The sequence below is a fragment of the Lentinula edodes genome, assembly GCF_021015755.1.
Source record: "Lentinula edodes strain Le(Bin) 0899 ss11 chromosome Unknown C8R40scaffold_35, whole genome shotgun sequence".
NCBI lineage: Eukaryota > Fungi > Basidiomycota > Agaricomycetes > Agaricales > Omphalotaceae > Lentinula > Lentinula edodes.
Genome location: NW_025764341.1, coordinates 1 through 16,092, shown reverse-complemented (window position 1 = coordinate 16,092; position 16,092 = coordinate 1). Strand labels below are relative to the sequence as shown.

General features: G+C 43.7%; 4 protein-coding genes across 4 annotated transcripts; 2 read left to right on the top strand and 2 right to left on the bottom strand.

Annotated features, from left to right (window-relative positions):
- Positions 1-23: 23 nt before the first annotated feature.
- Positions 24-1,031, top strand: C8R40DRAFT_1053969 (ATP synthase subunit D-domain-containing protein; the record flags this gene model as incomplete). Its single annotated transcript, XM_046224899.1, has 4 exons — positions 24-185; positions 256-448; positions 537-786; positions 863-1,031. The coding sequence occupies 4 exons, from the start codon at positions 24-26 to the stop codon at positions 1,029-1,031; spliced, it is 774 nt and encodes a 257-aa protein (XP_046082783.1).
- Positions 1,032-1,287: 256 nt separating this feature from the next.
- On the bottom strand, positions 1,288-1,848 carry C8R40DRAFT_1072150 (translation protein SH3-like domain-containing protein; the record flags this gene model as incomplete). The annotated part of the gene is made up of 3 exons (XM_046226432.1): positions 1,288-1,290; positions 1,353-1,628; positions 1,729-1,848. The coding sequence occupies 3 exons, from the start codon at positions 1,846-1,848 to the stop codon at positions 1,288-1,290; spliced, it is 399 nt and encodes a 132-aa protein (XP_046082782.1).
- A 929-nt stretch (positions 1,849-2,777) lies between these two features.
- On the top strand, positions 2,778-3,210 carry C8R40DRAFT_1053733 (heat shock protein 9/12-domain-containing protein; the record flags this gene model as incomplete). Its single annotated transcript, XM_046224879.1, has 4 exons — positions 2,778-2,831; positions 2,891-2,977; positions 3,025-3,087; positions 3,145-3,210. 4 exons carry the CDS (start codon positions 2,778-2,780, stop codon positions 3,208-3,210), a joined length of 270 nt encoding a protein of 89 aa, XP_046082781.1.
- A 1,022-nt stretch (positions 3,211-4,232) lies between these two features.
- C8R40DRAFT_1174149 (uncharacterized protein) lies at positions 4,233-4,880 on the bottom strand (the record flags this gene model as incomplete). The annotated part of the gene is made up of 2 exons (XM_046232143.1): positions 4,233-4,660; positions 4,733-4,880. The coding sequence occupies 2 exons, from the start codon at positions 4,878-4,880 to the stop codon at positions 4,233-4,235; spliced, it is 576 nt and encodes a 191-aa protein (XP_046082780.1).
- Between the last annotated feature and the right edge of the window lie 11,212 nt (positions 4,881-16,092).

The following is a 16,092-nucleotide window of genomic DNA, read 5'->3' as shown; positions in this document are numbered from 1 at the left end:
CTTTAACCTTTGACCTTTTCTCAATGGCTGGTACAGGAGCTCGAGAAAACGTTTTCGCCACTCGTATGGCACTCACGAATACCAAGCTCCGTCTCAAAGGAGCACAAACTGGTCATTCACTGCTAGCGAAGAAACGAGATGCATTGACGACACGGTTCAGGGCTATTCTCAAGAAAGTCGACGAGGTGCGGGTTGGGTTGGAGCTGTAGTTTGTTTTTATCTCGATGGTCGCTCACACACATATTGAACTTTCAGGCCAAGAGAAAAATGGGCCGAGTAATGCAGCTGGCGTCGTTGTCGATGGCGGAAGTCACCTACGCGACAGGGGATATATCGTATCTCGTACAAGAACAAGCTAAATCGGCGTCGTTTAGGGTAAAGTCTAAACAGGAGAACGTATCGGGTGTTGTGCTTCCTGCGTTTGAGGTCGATAGGGTGTCGGGATCTGGTGTGTTAACGACTATCGTAATCGTGAATTGAACGAACTCTCATACCTTTTCTTCTTTCTTTCTTTCTTTCGTTCTTTCTTTTGGTAGACTTCAACCTCACTGGTCTCGGTCGCGGCGGACAACAAGTTTTACGAGCGAAAGAAGTATATGCCAAAGCCATTGAAACGCTTGTAGAGCTGGCTTCGCTACAAACAGCGTTCACCATCCTCGACGAAGTCATCCGGGCAACGAATCGTCGAGTGAACGCTATTGAACATGTAGTCATTCCTCGGTTGGAGAATACGATCAAGTATATCATGAGTGAGTTGGATGAGATGGATCGAGAAGAGTTTTTCAGGTATGGTTCTGTCCCCTTCCCAAACTTTGTTTTATGAACCCCTACATACGATTCTCATTTGAATCCTTTTAATTAGATTAAAGAAAGTGCAGGGAAAGAAGAAAAGAGATACAGCTGCTCGACAGATCGAGCAAGAAGCAAAAGAGAAGGAGGAAGAAGCTGTTCTGGAACCGAATACAGTCGAACAAGACGATGAACATTCCACGGATTTGCTCAGTAACAAGGACAGCGATGTTATTTTCTGATTTTTCCCCCTTCTCATTTCCACATTCCTCATGTACCTATATTAGTTTATACCACGCAACGCACAGGGATTGTCTTTTAATGAATGGAAGCTTTACGACCCAGTTTTTCTGTTAGGGAGTGTTTGATGCACGAATTTTGTTTTTTTTTTGCGTATACAGAAACGCCTTTGAACCGCATAACATGTGAGGCAATGGCATAGCAAACGACGCATAAGTACATGGATGATAGGGTGAAAACAAAGCAGATGCGAAACCATTACTGAAAAGTAGGGGAAAAAAAAAGTCAATGTTAGCCCGCTGAGACGAACAACAACAACGCACGTCCACCATCTCCACATCGGTGCTCCCAGCAGCCTTGCGGTTTTTCCTATCAAGAATCGCGCGTCTATCCTTATCCAACTTGATAGTTGTGATAACCACATTGCTCGGGTGAATCCCAATAGGAGAGGTCGCTCCGTTTGATTTGTCTCTCTGCACACGGTCGACGTGGATGACCCATTTCTTCCTGTACACCTGTGTGACTTTGCCCTCTCTGCCTTTGTATTTGCCGCGCACGATGCGGACTTCGTCGTCTTTGCGGATGGGGAGGGAACGAGCCTATATGGGAAGGAGAGTGAGGATGTGAATGAGTCTTTTGGGTGTGGGAGTAGAGGAGAGCAAGAAATCAAATCAAATCAGGATAGATGTAGGTAATTACATTGTGTTTGCCACGGAGCTCCTTGGAAAGCGCAGAAGACATTATCTTTCTACGGATCGACGACGGAGCAGAGAAGTGCGCTTTGTGGGCCTTGCGCCGCGAGGAAGAGACGTCTGTCATGATAAGGAGTAGAACACAGTAGTCAGTAAAGCATATCATCCATCGATTCAAGGATTCAGGATTCAAAGTAAAATCCAAAAACTAAAACGCCAAAGTGCGTCGGTTTTTAAATGACGAACAGACGTAGCGGTACGGGTAGAGGACATAATATGATATCAAGACCCACCAGCGTTGAACTTCATTTTTTGAGAGGCGGAGGGGCTCTTGTATGCCTTGAATGCCCTTGCGGAATATTGTTCGTGTCGTTAGATTGGAATGTGGTCGTGAGAAAAAGTGTTATAGTTGGTACTATAAACACGTGATGACTAAATTACTCGAAAGGTGCTGCAACTTTTAGTGAGTGTCATGTACTGGTCATGTACTAGTTGTAACTTGGAAGGCTTGTCAACGCGTCGTTTATTCTCATTCCAATGCTACGCGTCTTCCGCATCGCAAATTGAGCAAGAAATTTTTCGACCTGATTTCCTCGCACAAAAGTGACACAACCTTCGGCTCTGTTCGGCTATGGAACCCTTATCCTCAACGCATGGTTCGATGCAAAAGTCAGTTCTAGCGCTGTACTGAGTGGACATAGGTGGCCATTGGAAGACCTAGCAACGCATGATGCATCTGGGGAATAATTACGCTCCACTTATTGGTTCATTGAATCATTCTGTCTGAGTAGAGCGCGGTCACGAGTGCGTCGTCTGTCCACGTGCAACCGCTCATCGAGATCCTCGCAGGATCCGCGAAAGAATCGTGATGTCGTCATGGAAAGTCGCAAATCGCGTCGTTTCGGGGACTCATCGCAGAGAGGTACGTAGACCGACGTCATTTATTTTTTACTCGACCAAGAGGTATAAAAGCTTTCGAGTTTGAGACTAGTTCCCAGAAATCCCCGTTCAAACTCTTATCCATTAACCCACTCAACCAAATTATCTGATTTAATCATGTCCGACACTGGCCGCCAGAACTTCACCGACAAGGCTTCTAATGCTTTGAAGGTCAGCACTATTGCGAGCAATACATTGGTCTATCGATGCTCATCTTTTCTTCTATGCAGCCCGAGTCTGAAAAATCCACCGTTGAGAGTCTGGGAGACTCAGCCAAATCCACCGGTGACTCATTAGCTTCGACCTTCCAGCCAGAGGTGAGCACCAGTAGTATCTTTTGATGAACTAACTAACTCTAATGCAGAGCCAGAAATCCACTACTCAAAAGGCCGGTGACGCTTTCAGCTCCAACTCGAACGAGAACGAAGTACGACGCTCTCCCTCGTACCTGCGTAACAATACTGATTGGTTATTCTTTCTCAAGGATTCGTTGTTGACCAAGGCTCAGAACGCTATCGGCCTTGGAAACTCCGGCAACACCAGACAGTGACCTGGTTATATATCCAAGCGTTTGTAGTCGATGCAGAAGATATGTAAGAGTAATCAAATGAAGTGAATATAACATGAATCGTTGACGGTCTATCTATCTGCGAATGCTTACATCGTGTTCACTTCAGACGGTGACGAGCAGGTTGACAAATGATACAGTCTCTGTCACTGTCAGGCAAGATTGGCTGTGATGCGCACTTTTCCTTCCTTCCCATTGTATCGATATCTTACTCCTACCTTATCTTGCTCATTGCTCCATGTCTGAATGCTTGTTCCGGAAGGGAACAGTCAACCTTGCTCTTCTCACCTTCCACTTCTCTCCCTGAACTGGTAACTACTGCACTCTGAACAACCGTGACTTTCACTCCGGAACCCTTATCTCGATTGAAATTCGTGAATGGTTATTCAGCAGAAGTCATACTGGAAAACCTCTGGTTCGTTGTAGCAAGAGTTAACAGACATCATTCTTCCCAGTAAGAAAAACAGATAAACCCGCTAGGGCCAGTTCTTCAATTAACCAGCGCAGATCTCATAAGTATACACGTACTAAAAATCTGTTGAAAAGCTTAGATACCTACAGTCAATCGCGTGTATCACACAAACACACAAATCATAACTATCTAACATCGCAGGACCACCACAAAAGGCCTTTACACAGCTTTGGCAGGCTTTTGTCTCGAGGCCTTCCTCGACGAACGGTAATCCTTGTGACCGCCACGACACAACCGCCATTCGTCCCCTCAATCGAAGGAGCCAACGACTAAAAATTTCAGGGTTGGGTATGTGGAATAACATTTCACCGTTGAAACGATGATCTTTGGGAGAGTTCGAACAGTGTTTGGGAAGGATTCAAGAATCAAGGTAGCTCCACAGCGTTAAACCTTGTACCAATGTCTCTATTGGAAGATCGACCTCGTACTCGAGATGCATGACTGAAAACAAAATAAATATAATATATCATCTCGTAACAGAAAGTAAGAAATCATATTCAAAAGTCGACCTAGGTAGTATTCCACCCAAGATTTATACTGGGCCTGCCTTCCCACCCACCAAAATGTTCTCGAAACTAGATGGCACACCCGACGTCTTGGGCTTTTCCATTGGCTTTTCCATTCCACCACACTCATTCCACATCTCTTCCCACTCTTGCTTGCCTTCGTATGTAAATTGGAAGGACTTCAAGTTTGTTTCCATATATTGCATCACCCTGAAAATATAGTCCCACTTTGATGAACCACTTATGTTATCTTCTATGTGCCTGTACAACGAGGATTTCTGGGACACTGTAAGATCAACGATTGCAATGTTCTTGTTAGCATGGCGGTGAATGACAACACCCGTGAATACGTTCGGGTTGGTGTTTGCTTGAGGTGAGTAGGCGCGTTGGGTATTGACAAATATAAGCGGGTCAGCGCAATGGGTATGGGTGATCCCTATGGTCGATCTTGTGACTAGATGAAAAATTGTTTAGAGATTGGGAAGATGTGTTTGATGGGCTGACTATGGGCCAAGATATGACGCACTTTTGCCACTGGAACCTTTTGGTTTAGTACGCTTTTCGACCTGTACTGCCATATCCACGTCCGTCAACGGAGCGGCGGTGACCACAAGGATGGACGGAACCAACAAGAGAAACATAGCCAACAAGCGCAATGGCGACAGAGTGAGCATCGGTGACGGTGGCAACTGTTTATGAGGTCGAGAAATTATGAAGAAGGACGAGCGTGCTTTGCGTGAGAAGCGATTTGTGAATGATGAGGACCTGGAAAACAGCGCAAAAAAAAAAAAATGCAACGCGGATCATGTTAGTATCCTGTGCGCACAAAAAAAAGAAAAGTGAAAAGTGATATAAAACATACATACCTGAGCTCGAGGGTGGACGGTGAACGTTGGACGTTGAACGGAGAATCAAACGTGAAAGGGAATTCTGACCAGCAGAAATTCTTTCACTTTTGATGGACGTAACAAGTGTGCGTTGGTCGACGGTGTCACTGAGTGAGAGTGCGTGGCTGAAGGGGGGTCAAACGTAGTCAGATTCAGAGGAAGTGAGTTGATGTGGAGATGGATGGGGGGTTGTGAAAATGCTCGAAGATTATAACATATTATCTTAACACACCTGCAAAAGGCCGGTTGAATTAACGTACCCTGTTGGGGACTAGTGTACACAGTCAGGCGTGGAAACTATCAAATTATCATCTGAGAAAATATGATCTCTGATTGACGCCGAATATGGTAGGATTCTAAAAAGGTCGAGTGGTGTTCTCCTTCCAAACTTCGGATCACCTTGCTTGCTTCACCTTGCTTGCAATGGTCATTGAACATCCATAACCTCAAGCGCCCGTGCAAAATTTCCTTTTAAAGTTATCTTTGTCCGGTCCGACGCATCGCTTTTGCCCTATAAGGCAATCATGTGACCCTTTTGTGAACCTTCATGCAGCCCCTGATTTACTTTCCCTTGCCCCAACCCTGCGCTCGCCCATACTATGTAAACAGCCTCCCTCAGTATCGCTTCGCTTCATCTCTATCCTTTCCCGATACACTCAATTGTTCCCTTCTTTCAAATGGTCAGTCTTTCCTTTGTATGATTTACTTCTCTTTCATTGAAGCCCCCTATGCTGCGATCTCTGTTTGATGTCCACTGAAATAACCATCTGTTTCTTATCTTTTTTTCACCACTTTCTGTAGGGAATCATGAAAAGATTATGTCCACAACTTGCAACCAAAATTTATGATTTCCTTGCTGAAGTGGGAAGATTGTACTGTGCTACAGTTATAGTGAGTGCACATCACAAACACATAGTAATTGCTTACCTGCATACAGAACCTACCAAAAGTTATCCTTCCATATCAGCAGCAGCCACACTTGAAAATTAATACCAGAGTACTAGGTTATCTAAGGTGGAAGAGAGGCTTGGATGTGTGTCGATTTAACAATAAAGTGGCCATGTTCATGAACAATGATACAGGCTTGGTTTCAGTGGGAGTAGTACAACGAGTTTTGATCTGTTTTGATTTTTGACATAGAGCCTGGCTGAATTTATGTCAATCAGCACTATGAACTTGAATAGAAAGCATTGATAATGAGAGTTTGCTATCACAACACAATCTGAAATCAATGTTGTCTGGCATGTGAGAAGGAATACAAGCAAGGTGTATGTCCCCAAAGGGGTACGTTAATTATGTAGGTCCTTTGGCATACCACTCTGATCAGCGCGCGTGAAGATTTTACCACGGTCCAAGATCAGATTGCACCAAATCCGTATACTTTTCACTGCTTTACAAGTTTGGCACTGGTTTGGAATATGATCAGCTTAGTACTGCCTCATTTTGCATGTGGTCACACATGCACTAACACAACATATCTTTCTTTACCATTGCTCCATTGAAATGATTATGAACAGATGAGCAAAGTGAAGCAATCTGAGGTGTGTGCTGCCCACAAGGTCACAGCCACATCCCTACCTCCATATTTTACACATTTTACAGAGGTGCAACAGCTCATGAAGCTATGACATACATAGAAATATAATGTTAGGAAATGATTGTTCTGACTGTGATAACCCTAAACACAAAGCCAAGCAAGGTGTAGGGCCCCAGGGGGGGTACACTAGTTATGCACTGCAGTGCATCCATTTTTGATATCCTTCCAAATGATCCAGTCTAATTTTTTATTGAATATATTCCAAATCCAGGCCTCCGGCGTCACTTAAGCACAATTTGCCACTGAAAATTTTCATACCATTGCATGTCAAAAGGAATGATATTACTACCATAATATTTCAAGTATATACATGCACATTAATGGAGGAAATTTTGAAGGATATGTGTATGTAGACTACATATGTAGGAAGTTGTAAGTAATATTTTGAACATCATGTTGCTGTCATTGACATTGATGATGAATTGCCCAATGACCAAGAGGTCGAGATGGGGAACTAGGAGCTACCTACTGCTCTTTATATACTACTTCTGTCTAATGAGTAAGCAATTGTAAATAACAATGCGATATGGAGTGAGTATGAGGCATTAATATATACGGGTGATAAACCATTTGTTTCAGGGTAGTACAACGTTGTCAGGGCAGATTCAATACCCAATTGTTTTAGTAAGGCCTTCATAATGTCGGCAGCAAATTGCAGTCCTTGATCGGAGATAAATTATCTGGAAAGTTCATGAAGTCGGAAGATTTCTTTATAATAGAAATCGGCAACTCCTTTGGCAGTAAGTTTGGTTGTAGTGGGGAAACAGTGAATCATTTTGGAGTAATGGTCCATGAAGTTGATTGCCTGTAAGACCTGGGTCAGAATTGGTCTTAGGGTAGGTGTTGGTATAGTGAGTTCACGTTGTAGCGTGCTAGGAGCAGGCTGGAGCTTGAAGGGAGCTACAGGAACCGCAACCGAGGACAGGAATGACCTAGTAGTGGCTGGGATAGAGAGATATGACCCTTGAAGGGGTTCCTATAAGGTCCAGGAAGGTCCCTAAGGCGTAGGGAGGGGTGGTAGAAGTACGGAACCTAGTAGTGTTGCGTAGTAGGAGTTATACTCGCTAGAATGTCAACGTAAGATCGAATAGGTTGTAGTGGAAGTGGGTCTCGAGTGTGTAAGCTCCTGAGAAGATATACACCTGGGAGGGGAGGTCCCGGGAACTGGGGCTTAGAGGTGGACGTCCTCAAGTGTTGGAGGTTGTAACGGTAACGAGCTTGCCTCGTTTTTGTGTGAAAGATAAAGGAAGGAATCTAATGGGCACTCCAACCAACCAATCTAATGTTGAGCATACTGTAGTGATAGAACACTTTCTACATACATTACACAGCGCTTCATCACTCCTAGTTATCACTGTAGTGACTTACTTAGTGTACAAAGTACTTACAGACTTCATTACTTAGTTTTACAACTCATAACTTAGCTATTTCTTTAGTGTTACTGTAGTTAGTTAGTTTTCATAGGTGCGCACAATTGTGGACACCTATTATCACGCCTCATGCGTTTCTAGTACATACAAGACCAAACAAACCTGTATTCCTACTACAGTTGAAAGATACAAATCAATACTCATACTATATTGACTCTGGTCATTGTTACTGTGTTTATTGGAGTACTGAGCAACTACAAGACTCTGTAGCACAACCTACTGAGCTTGTATTAAGGCATTGACATTCTCTGCACTGAGCTGGGTGGCATACTGTTTGGGTTAGCTGAAGGGCGCTCCAGTGTGTTTCAACTTCAACAAGTGCAGTCTCCTTCAACATCTAATACAAAATATGCGAGTTCACTGCTATCAAATTTATTTAATAGCAAGGGGTAGCATTGGCAAAGGTTCCGCAAAGCTTTGAGAGCTAAGTAAGAAGCTTCGATCAATCAATTTGAATTGTTCTAAGGATTCGATATATTCCTTTGATCAAGATAGATTCAGCACGGTTCGTGCTTCGATTGTATTGATATGGGTATATCAAGAATTGGGGGTTTGAATCAAAGTAAATTAAAACCAAAACACACAGACCCCTACGGAGGGCTAGAACTATGTGCTGGCACAACCACACAACGTGATTTGCCCTTAAGACCAACGACTGATCCTAAGTTCGAAGAATACCCAACAACTGGATATACTTCTCACAGTCACAAGGAGCAGAACACAATGTTCCTATACTCACAAGTGCCGGGCCTGAATGGCTGCTAGTGAAGAGGTTTCAGTCTGGCGGGAGTGTGTCTTTCCTTTTTACAGATTAGCACTGCAACGTCATCCCAAAATCACTTGTATTCCAGATACATCGGATCACTATTTATACATACAGAATATAGAGTTGCTCAGTACAATTAATTTAATACAATAAACGTTCGGAACTGCAAGGAGACTTCTACAATCGGTCAGATACCATTTAATTTGAATCTTCATGTCCTTATTTGGTCCATAATGGTTCCAAGATTCTAGTATACCTCCAAACATAGGTAGGTACTTCAATGTTTATTTAATTTAATTGTCGTTGGAGAATGACTCGAATGGTGTTCAGCTGTCACTGCTGTTCAACACTTACTTTGATTGTTTGTCACCTCGTCCGGAGGCAAATCAGCTCTCCTCGATTCTAATCCTATCAACCTGATTCATCTGGATTAAACTAATTGCTTCTCTCTTTCAATAGACACCCATTATGCCTATACTCTATCAAGGGAGTTACGCATAGTATTCATTTAATTGCATTCTTCAATATTTTCTACGTCAGGACTCTTTTGACATTCATTTGATATGTCTTTGGAGCCTCGCAGTACTTCGATCATTCTTCTAGTCATTTTCCTCAACCATGCAACCTGATTGGTCTATTAGACTAAATCGCAGTCTTTTAGATTAATGCATGATCTTGTCCTAGAAGGAGTATTTGATAATTCCTGAGTTCTAGAAAGTCATTTCGAGTCAATCCTCGGCTCATGGTCACTTGAGTAAGTTCTTCCAAACTCCTGCCAGTATAAGGTCCAATAAGAATACCCTTGGTATGTCATACGTGAATGGTCATCCTTCGGATGTAGTCCGAGTCTGGTATAATCCTGCTTGACAAACAGGTAGACTGCTATCCGAAGGTAGTATCGGGGATGGGTAAACTAATCCTTTAGCGCCGCGCCCCGCACGGCAGTCCCCGACTCTGAAAGTCAATATTTTAGTTGAATATGAAACCTAATTTCCCTTTCTATGTAGAAAGTGTGCTTAAAAAACAAACCCAGATAGTAGCCTGGCAGCATAAGCAGGTATGTCCAGGGTACATCTATCTACCTCTCTCCCATTGCCATGTTGAATCTAAAAATGTGTGTGTTCCCCTTGAGATGGATGGGAACAGCTCTGAGCCTCTCTGAGCAGTGCACTGCAGTGCACCGGAAACCCCGAAAGTACAGCACATTTGCATCAGACTGCAAAATGCTGCAAACCAGTGTGCCGGAACCCCCGAAAGGCACTGCACATTTGTGTCACTGGGACACTACCATCACAAAAACTCACGACTTTTGATTGCCATTTGGTGCGAACAAGGACCTCCTCTTTCAGAGTCGGTGACCAACTTGTGGTAGTATGGGTATATGGTCCCTTCAACTTATTAGACTGATTCAGTATTGACTTTGACTGTCAATCTGGGCCTCAATTACAGTCCTCTCGATACGAATCTATACATGAAAATGTCACAATTCACAGCATAGACGTCTAGCCAAAATTTAGGCGTGACATCCCCCCCAAACTAAAGAATTTGACCGTCCTCGGTCATTTGTAGTTTTGTACAGGGAAAGGATACCCAATCTGTTATTAGATTGATTTGACAAGACTATATCTCCTTTTAATGTAAATCACTGGATTTGGATCTCTACTTCTCTGTGCTTTCCAATCAATTTGAATGCCCTCAAATAGGTTTCTAGCACTCATATTATCAATTTATTCACACGCCTGCTACGAATCATAACAGTTTAGCGCTCAATTTGAATTGAATACTTTTTCGGTATGCGTATCACATTTCAAAATTTTATTTCACAATCTTTTCATCATCTAGTCACAGAACGAGCTTCCATTTCACGGAGAGTTGCTCTGACGTACACGCTGAATCAGTGTGTACGTTTATTTGGTTCGGGGCACGGGGTTCAACAATTTTTCGTTGAAGTCCGTTTTCTTCCTTTATTTCTTTCCTTCATCTCATTCATCCAAAATGGCTTCTTCTTCGAGTGAAACTCGATCTTCAGCCTCAACCACACTACTTCCTACCTCCTTACTGGAGGCACAGGTTCTTCTGGCGGGTATTTCATTTAAATCCACTCTTCCCCTGTTCTTTGACAGTGCTGTGTTTCAACGACTTCAACAAGGCGATTACTCCCCTCCTGTTATCGATTCAGCCAACTCTCCGGATTACGATGGATCTGGTCCCTTTCCAGCGTTTTCGTATCCTCGCGCTCTGGTTCCCTTTTGTTTTCCTTCCGAGAATTTGCGCCCTTTGTCAGTAGCCTCAGGCTTGGACTTGTTTTGTTCTGCCCAAATGGCAGTTCGAACATTACAGGTCTTGACGGACAATTCCCCATTAACAGAGTCGCCGGAAGCTTACGACGTTTTTGAGGAGGCTGCTCCATTCTTGGTGCGTAACTGAATTTCCTCTCTACATTGCTTATATTAATAATTTTTTACTCGATTTATATTCGTGACTTCTGGATTGGTCGGGCTAATTGTCCACTATTCACAGAGCAGGTTTTACTGTCGGCAGAATCCCTATCTCTTGGTCTTCCTATTTTTCTTTGTGACAACCTGACACAACAATGGGGCATTCCACCGGAGCACTGTTCTTCAGCTGGAGTAGGTGTCCTTTCTATTGATTTCTTTTATCTTCATTAATTTAATTCACAGGGTGTCCACAAATTTGAACGATTCCCTGCCATTCCTATTCCATTTTGTTTACGTTTTTGAGAAGGAAGCGCAATGATGCATATGATTCCTTCCAAGGATTTGGACCCCTTTGCCTCACTTCAAGGCCAAGGTGTTCTTCCTGGGGTTCCGAAGGCGGTTTCTCCTCCCAAGGTTTTCCGATGTCATCCCGCTTCCTTCTGCCACTAAAGCACCAGCTGTGCCCCCTAGGGCACTTCAAAGGAATCAGGAGGTCGAAAGCCTCAAGGCTGACGCTTCCTCATTTCGTGAGTATTAACTCAATTTCTCAATTTCATGTTATTTATTCATTTTATCTTTGTTTGATTCATTTTCAGTTTCTTCTCCTTGTTCTATTTGTTCAAAAGACTCTGATAATGAACTCTTAAGCGGGATCCCATCTCTAGACACAGCTCCCCGAGCTTCTTCGTCAAGTAAGGCTTCTTCGGTGAAGATGGGGTCTAAACCCAAGGCCTCTGTCAAAGTAGTGGAGGAGTCAAAAGTCTCTGATCCTACTGAAAATCTCGGCAAATCGTTGTTACTGAGGAAGATTCGACTTCCAATGAAGTTGAATCGGAAGATGAGGATGAGGAGGAGGACACTGCACCCCCTTCAAAATGCCTCAAAATGACATCTTCCATCTCCGGTAAGGTTTTATTCATCATTTTTTGTTTCCTCTTATGAATTCAATTTGATTATAGCTTCACTGCCTCATCATTCAGTTAAACGGGTGTCCGTCCCCAAACGAGTTTCCAAGGCTGCTGTGAAGCCCGCTCCCGAGCGTTCCCCGGATAGTACCTTCCAACCGGTACTATTGGCAGATGCTCAAGGACGACTATGGCTCCCTGAGCAGTCAACTGGGAACTTCACTCCCTTTCCCAAATTTGCTCATGCCAGGGTAAGTCGTAGTTATTCAATTTAATTCATTCAAAATGCTAACTCTATTAATTTAATAGAATAGCGCTGCCTTAAGTCGAGAAAACCCCTTGCTTGCAATCAACCCTGACTTCGTCGAGCTGGGCTCCGTTTTGGAGACTCAAAACGCTCGCTTCACGATGCAGGACTTGATGCAAGTTAATCGGGTGATTCACGACGTAAGTTATTTTCTAATGTCTTATTTTAATTTAATTGCTAATCATGCTTCAATTTATGTAGCCTTCCATCCCCAGTCAGGCTTGCGTTTCGGCGCTCGCTCGAGGGGACTTGGAAGCTAATTCTGCTCCACTGCCTGGATACAAATGCCAGGACTGCTCCTCACGGAGTTTAAAGTGCTTGGGTTCCTTGGACGTGGAACTGGCTATGGATGCGCTCAATGCGCTCCATACCGCTTCCACAAGCAGTACACATAGTAAGTTTTTTCTATTCAATTTAATTCCAACTTATTTGATTTAATTTAATTTGTTTGATTGTTTTTAAATCTAGCAAACTCATTACGCTGAGCCGCCAACCTCAATGACCAACTGAAGCAGATTGGGTCCCTTTTTGACACAACGCGGGAGCTCTTCTTGCGGTCCATCTTGGACTTGCAGAATGCAGGAGAGGACCCCGTTGTTGTGCTGGAGGCACTCAAGGCCGCCGAGCCCAATCGTCAGGCAATCAATCTGAATAAGTGGACCCTTATGGCCACTCTGTTCTGTTGGCCCAGTCCATTCAACTTGAGTGGGCTGGACTTTGACAATCGGACTCCGGGGGAATGGATCGAACTGCTATGCAGCATCCATTCCAGGGAGTCAACAGCGCACATTGACGAACACGGGCACCTGGTTGAGTCCTCTCCGCCTCCTGATTCTGCTGCTGAGGCTTTGGAAGGCCTCAACGATGTCGAGAAGGGGTCGGCGGACGAGGGCACCAGTAGCCAAGTAGGGGGATCTGTTCCAATGGAATTGGATCTCCCTATGATCGAAAGTTTGGCCGAGCCAACTCTGTCTCCTGAAAAGGGGGCAGAGCAAGCACAGACTCTTGGCTCGTAGCTGGTCTCTGGGGCGTCATTTTCTTTTTTTTGTTTTCATTTTTATTTTGTTTTTCCATACACGCACGGACGGGCTTTCATGCCCATATATCTCATCATAGCTGACCACTTGCGGTCTTATCGTCTGGGTTTCTTAACCCAAAATCTCATCATGGACCTTTTCAGGACCACCGGTCACTCGCGACCATTTCGTTTTTATTAGATTTATTAATCTAATATCTTTTTGTTTCTTTCTTGTATTTCTTGTAGGTAACTTTACCTATTGCTCTTTTGTAGATAGCCTTTTGCTATCTTGTACATATCAATTTACGAGCTCTCATGCTCATCTTCGTATTAATTTGAATGAGTGAAACTAAGTCCTGGGACAAATACTTTGTTTATCCCATTTAAAGTGGATGCACCTGTTCATTTAATTTGAACAAATGAATACATCCATCCTTCACTCAATACACTTTTCACCGCAATTCTTGTTTTAATTTGAATGAGTGATTGTAAGTTATCGAACCATGCTCTAAGCTCCACCTATGAATAGGAGTTCAAAGTAAGACTCAATCCCGGATCCTGGCATGAACCTTTACGCGAGATCAGGTCAGCAAGGCTTTCCTGTCTTCGTTGTCCTGAGTGCTCAAGTCGATCTCCGTTCGCCATTGATCATAACGATGTCGGGAGGTATTCTCAACTCCACTTTCAGGTTCTAAGTGCAGTTTCTTTACTCATTCCGCATATTTTGACCTTCTGTATGATCACTTTGATCAATTCTGGGTCGCTGCATTCACAATACCATTCAATCTAATTGAAATTTTGTAAATTTTCAATCAAATCGATATCCTCCTCCCCCAAACTAAAGAATCCAACTGTCCTCAGTTGTCCTAATTTGGTCAGGAGGTTTATTTCCCTCTTTTCGGTATAAAAGCTCAGGCCAATTGGCTTTCAATATGCCATTTGTTCCAAGTCGACTGGCAACAGTCGAACTCAGTCGAGCTCTCATTCCATATAAGGTTCCATCAACAGCTATTATCGTTCATCCCAGCATGCCTCATTTCAACTCTGATGTCGAGGTAAATCTTCAGATCTAATCTCAATTAATTTGATTTATCAATTTCGTTCAGATGAACTCAGCCTCCGAGGACGAGTTGGTGTCTGGAACTGAACGCAGTTTCAAACAGAAGCCTACTCTCTCTTTCATCAAGGCGAGTTGAAATGGTATCATGTTCTGTATCCACGACTCATTCTATGTCGTAGAATCATTGCAGCATGTCACGACGAGGCGGGAAGCGGGAGGCGGGATGTCCGAATACACCTGGGAGTGACAGTGGCAGAGCGAAGAGGCACAGAAACAAGCACAAAGCACAGATGAAAGAAGTAGTGATCTCAAACAACAGTGGGATAGCATCAGAGGCCAATCACACCAGTAATCAAAAGGGAATCTAGTTGCCCAATGACCAAGTTAGATAGGTGGTATCTAAAAGGATACAAGTACTTGCCTAGTTGCCCAATGACCAAGAGGTCAAGATGGGGAACTAGGGTCTGTCTACTGTCCTTTATATACTACTCTTGTCCAATGAGTAAGCAATTGTAAATAACGATGCGATATAGAACAAGAGTGAGGAATCAATATATACGAGTAATAATGAGTCGATAATGAACCATAATGAACTAATTGATGAATAAGGAGGAGTTGTATGGAAGCATATGGAAACAAATGGAACTAATGGGATGACCGTGTGATAAAGTACAATAAACATGTGAAAAGAGATTGATGGGAACACACCGCTGATGGCACATCAAAGGGCGCATCATGAGACTTCATGACATTACCCCCTTCCTTAGAGTCGATGTCCCAGTGACTAGCTGTTCACTTTGGTGAAGTTAACCACCGGCTGCCATGGTAGTGAGTAAAAGATCATTGCCGAAATCTTCCTTGGTGCATTTGGATGTGCTGCATAAAATTCGTTAATGGCTTCATCACTGGATCCTACCACATTTTCCTCATTTTCCCAGGTGTCATGGCCCTCATCGTAACCTTTCCACCGGACCAAGTACTGCAGCTTTTTCCACCGTCCATGTATTCTGCTGTCCAGGATCCTGTCCACGTCATAAAATTCTTCACCATCAATGACCTCCGGCTCTGGCGGAGCTGGCAGTATTCCATTTACTTCGTTGCCTTTCCATGGTGCCAAATGCTTGACATTAATGTTGTTGTGGATCTTCATCCATGTAGGAAGTGCAAGCCGGTAAGTGTGTGCCCCTGTCTTCTCAATAACTTCGAAAGGTCCTAGTCGGCGGCTTCCCAGCTTCTCACTTTTGCGTCAAATTTTTAGGTTATTGACTGAGAGCCATACGGGCTGTCCAACTTCAAAGCTAGGTTGGTTAGGGTGTTCCGCGATTCGTTGTTTGCTCATACGTAGTGCGGCTTCGGCATCTTCCCGAGCATGGCGGAGTGCATCTAGCCGATCTGTGATTGAAGGGTATTCCTTCCAGGATCCTATGGGAATGGAGAACTCTGGAGTGTATCCATAGAGCACTTCGAATGGTGCTTTG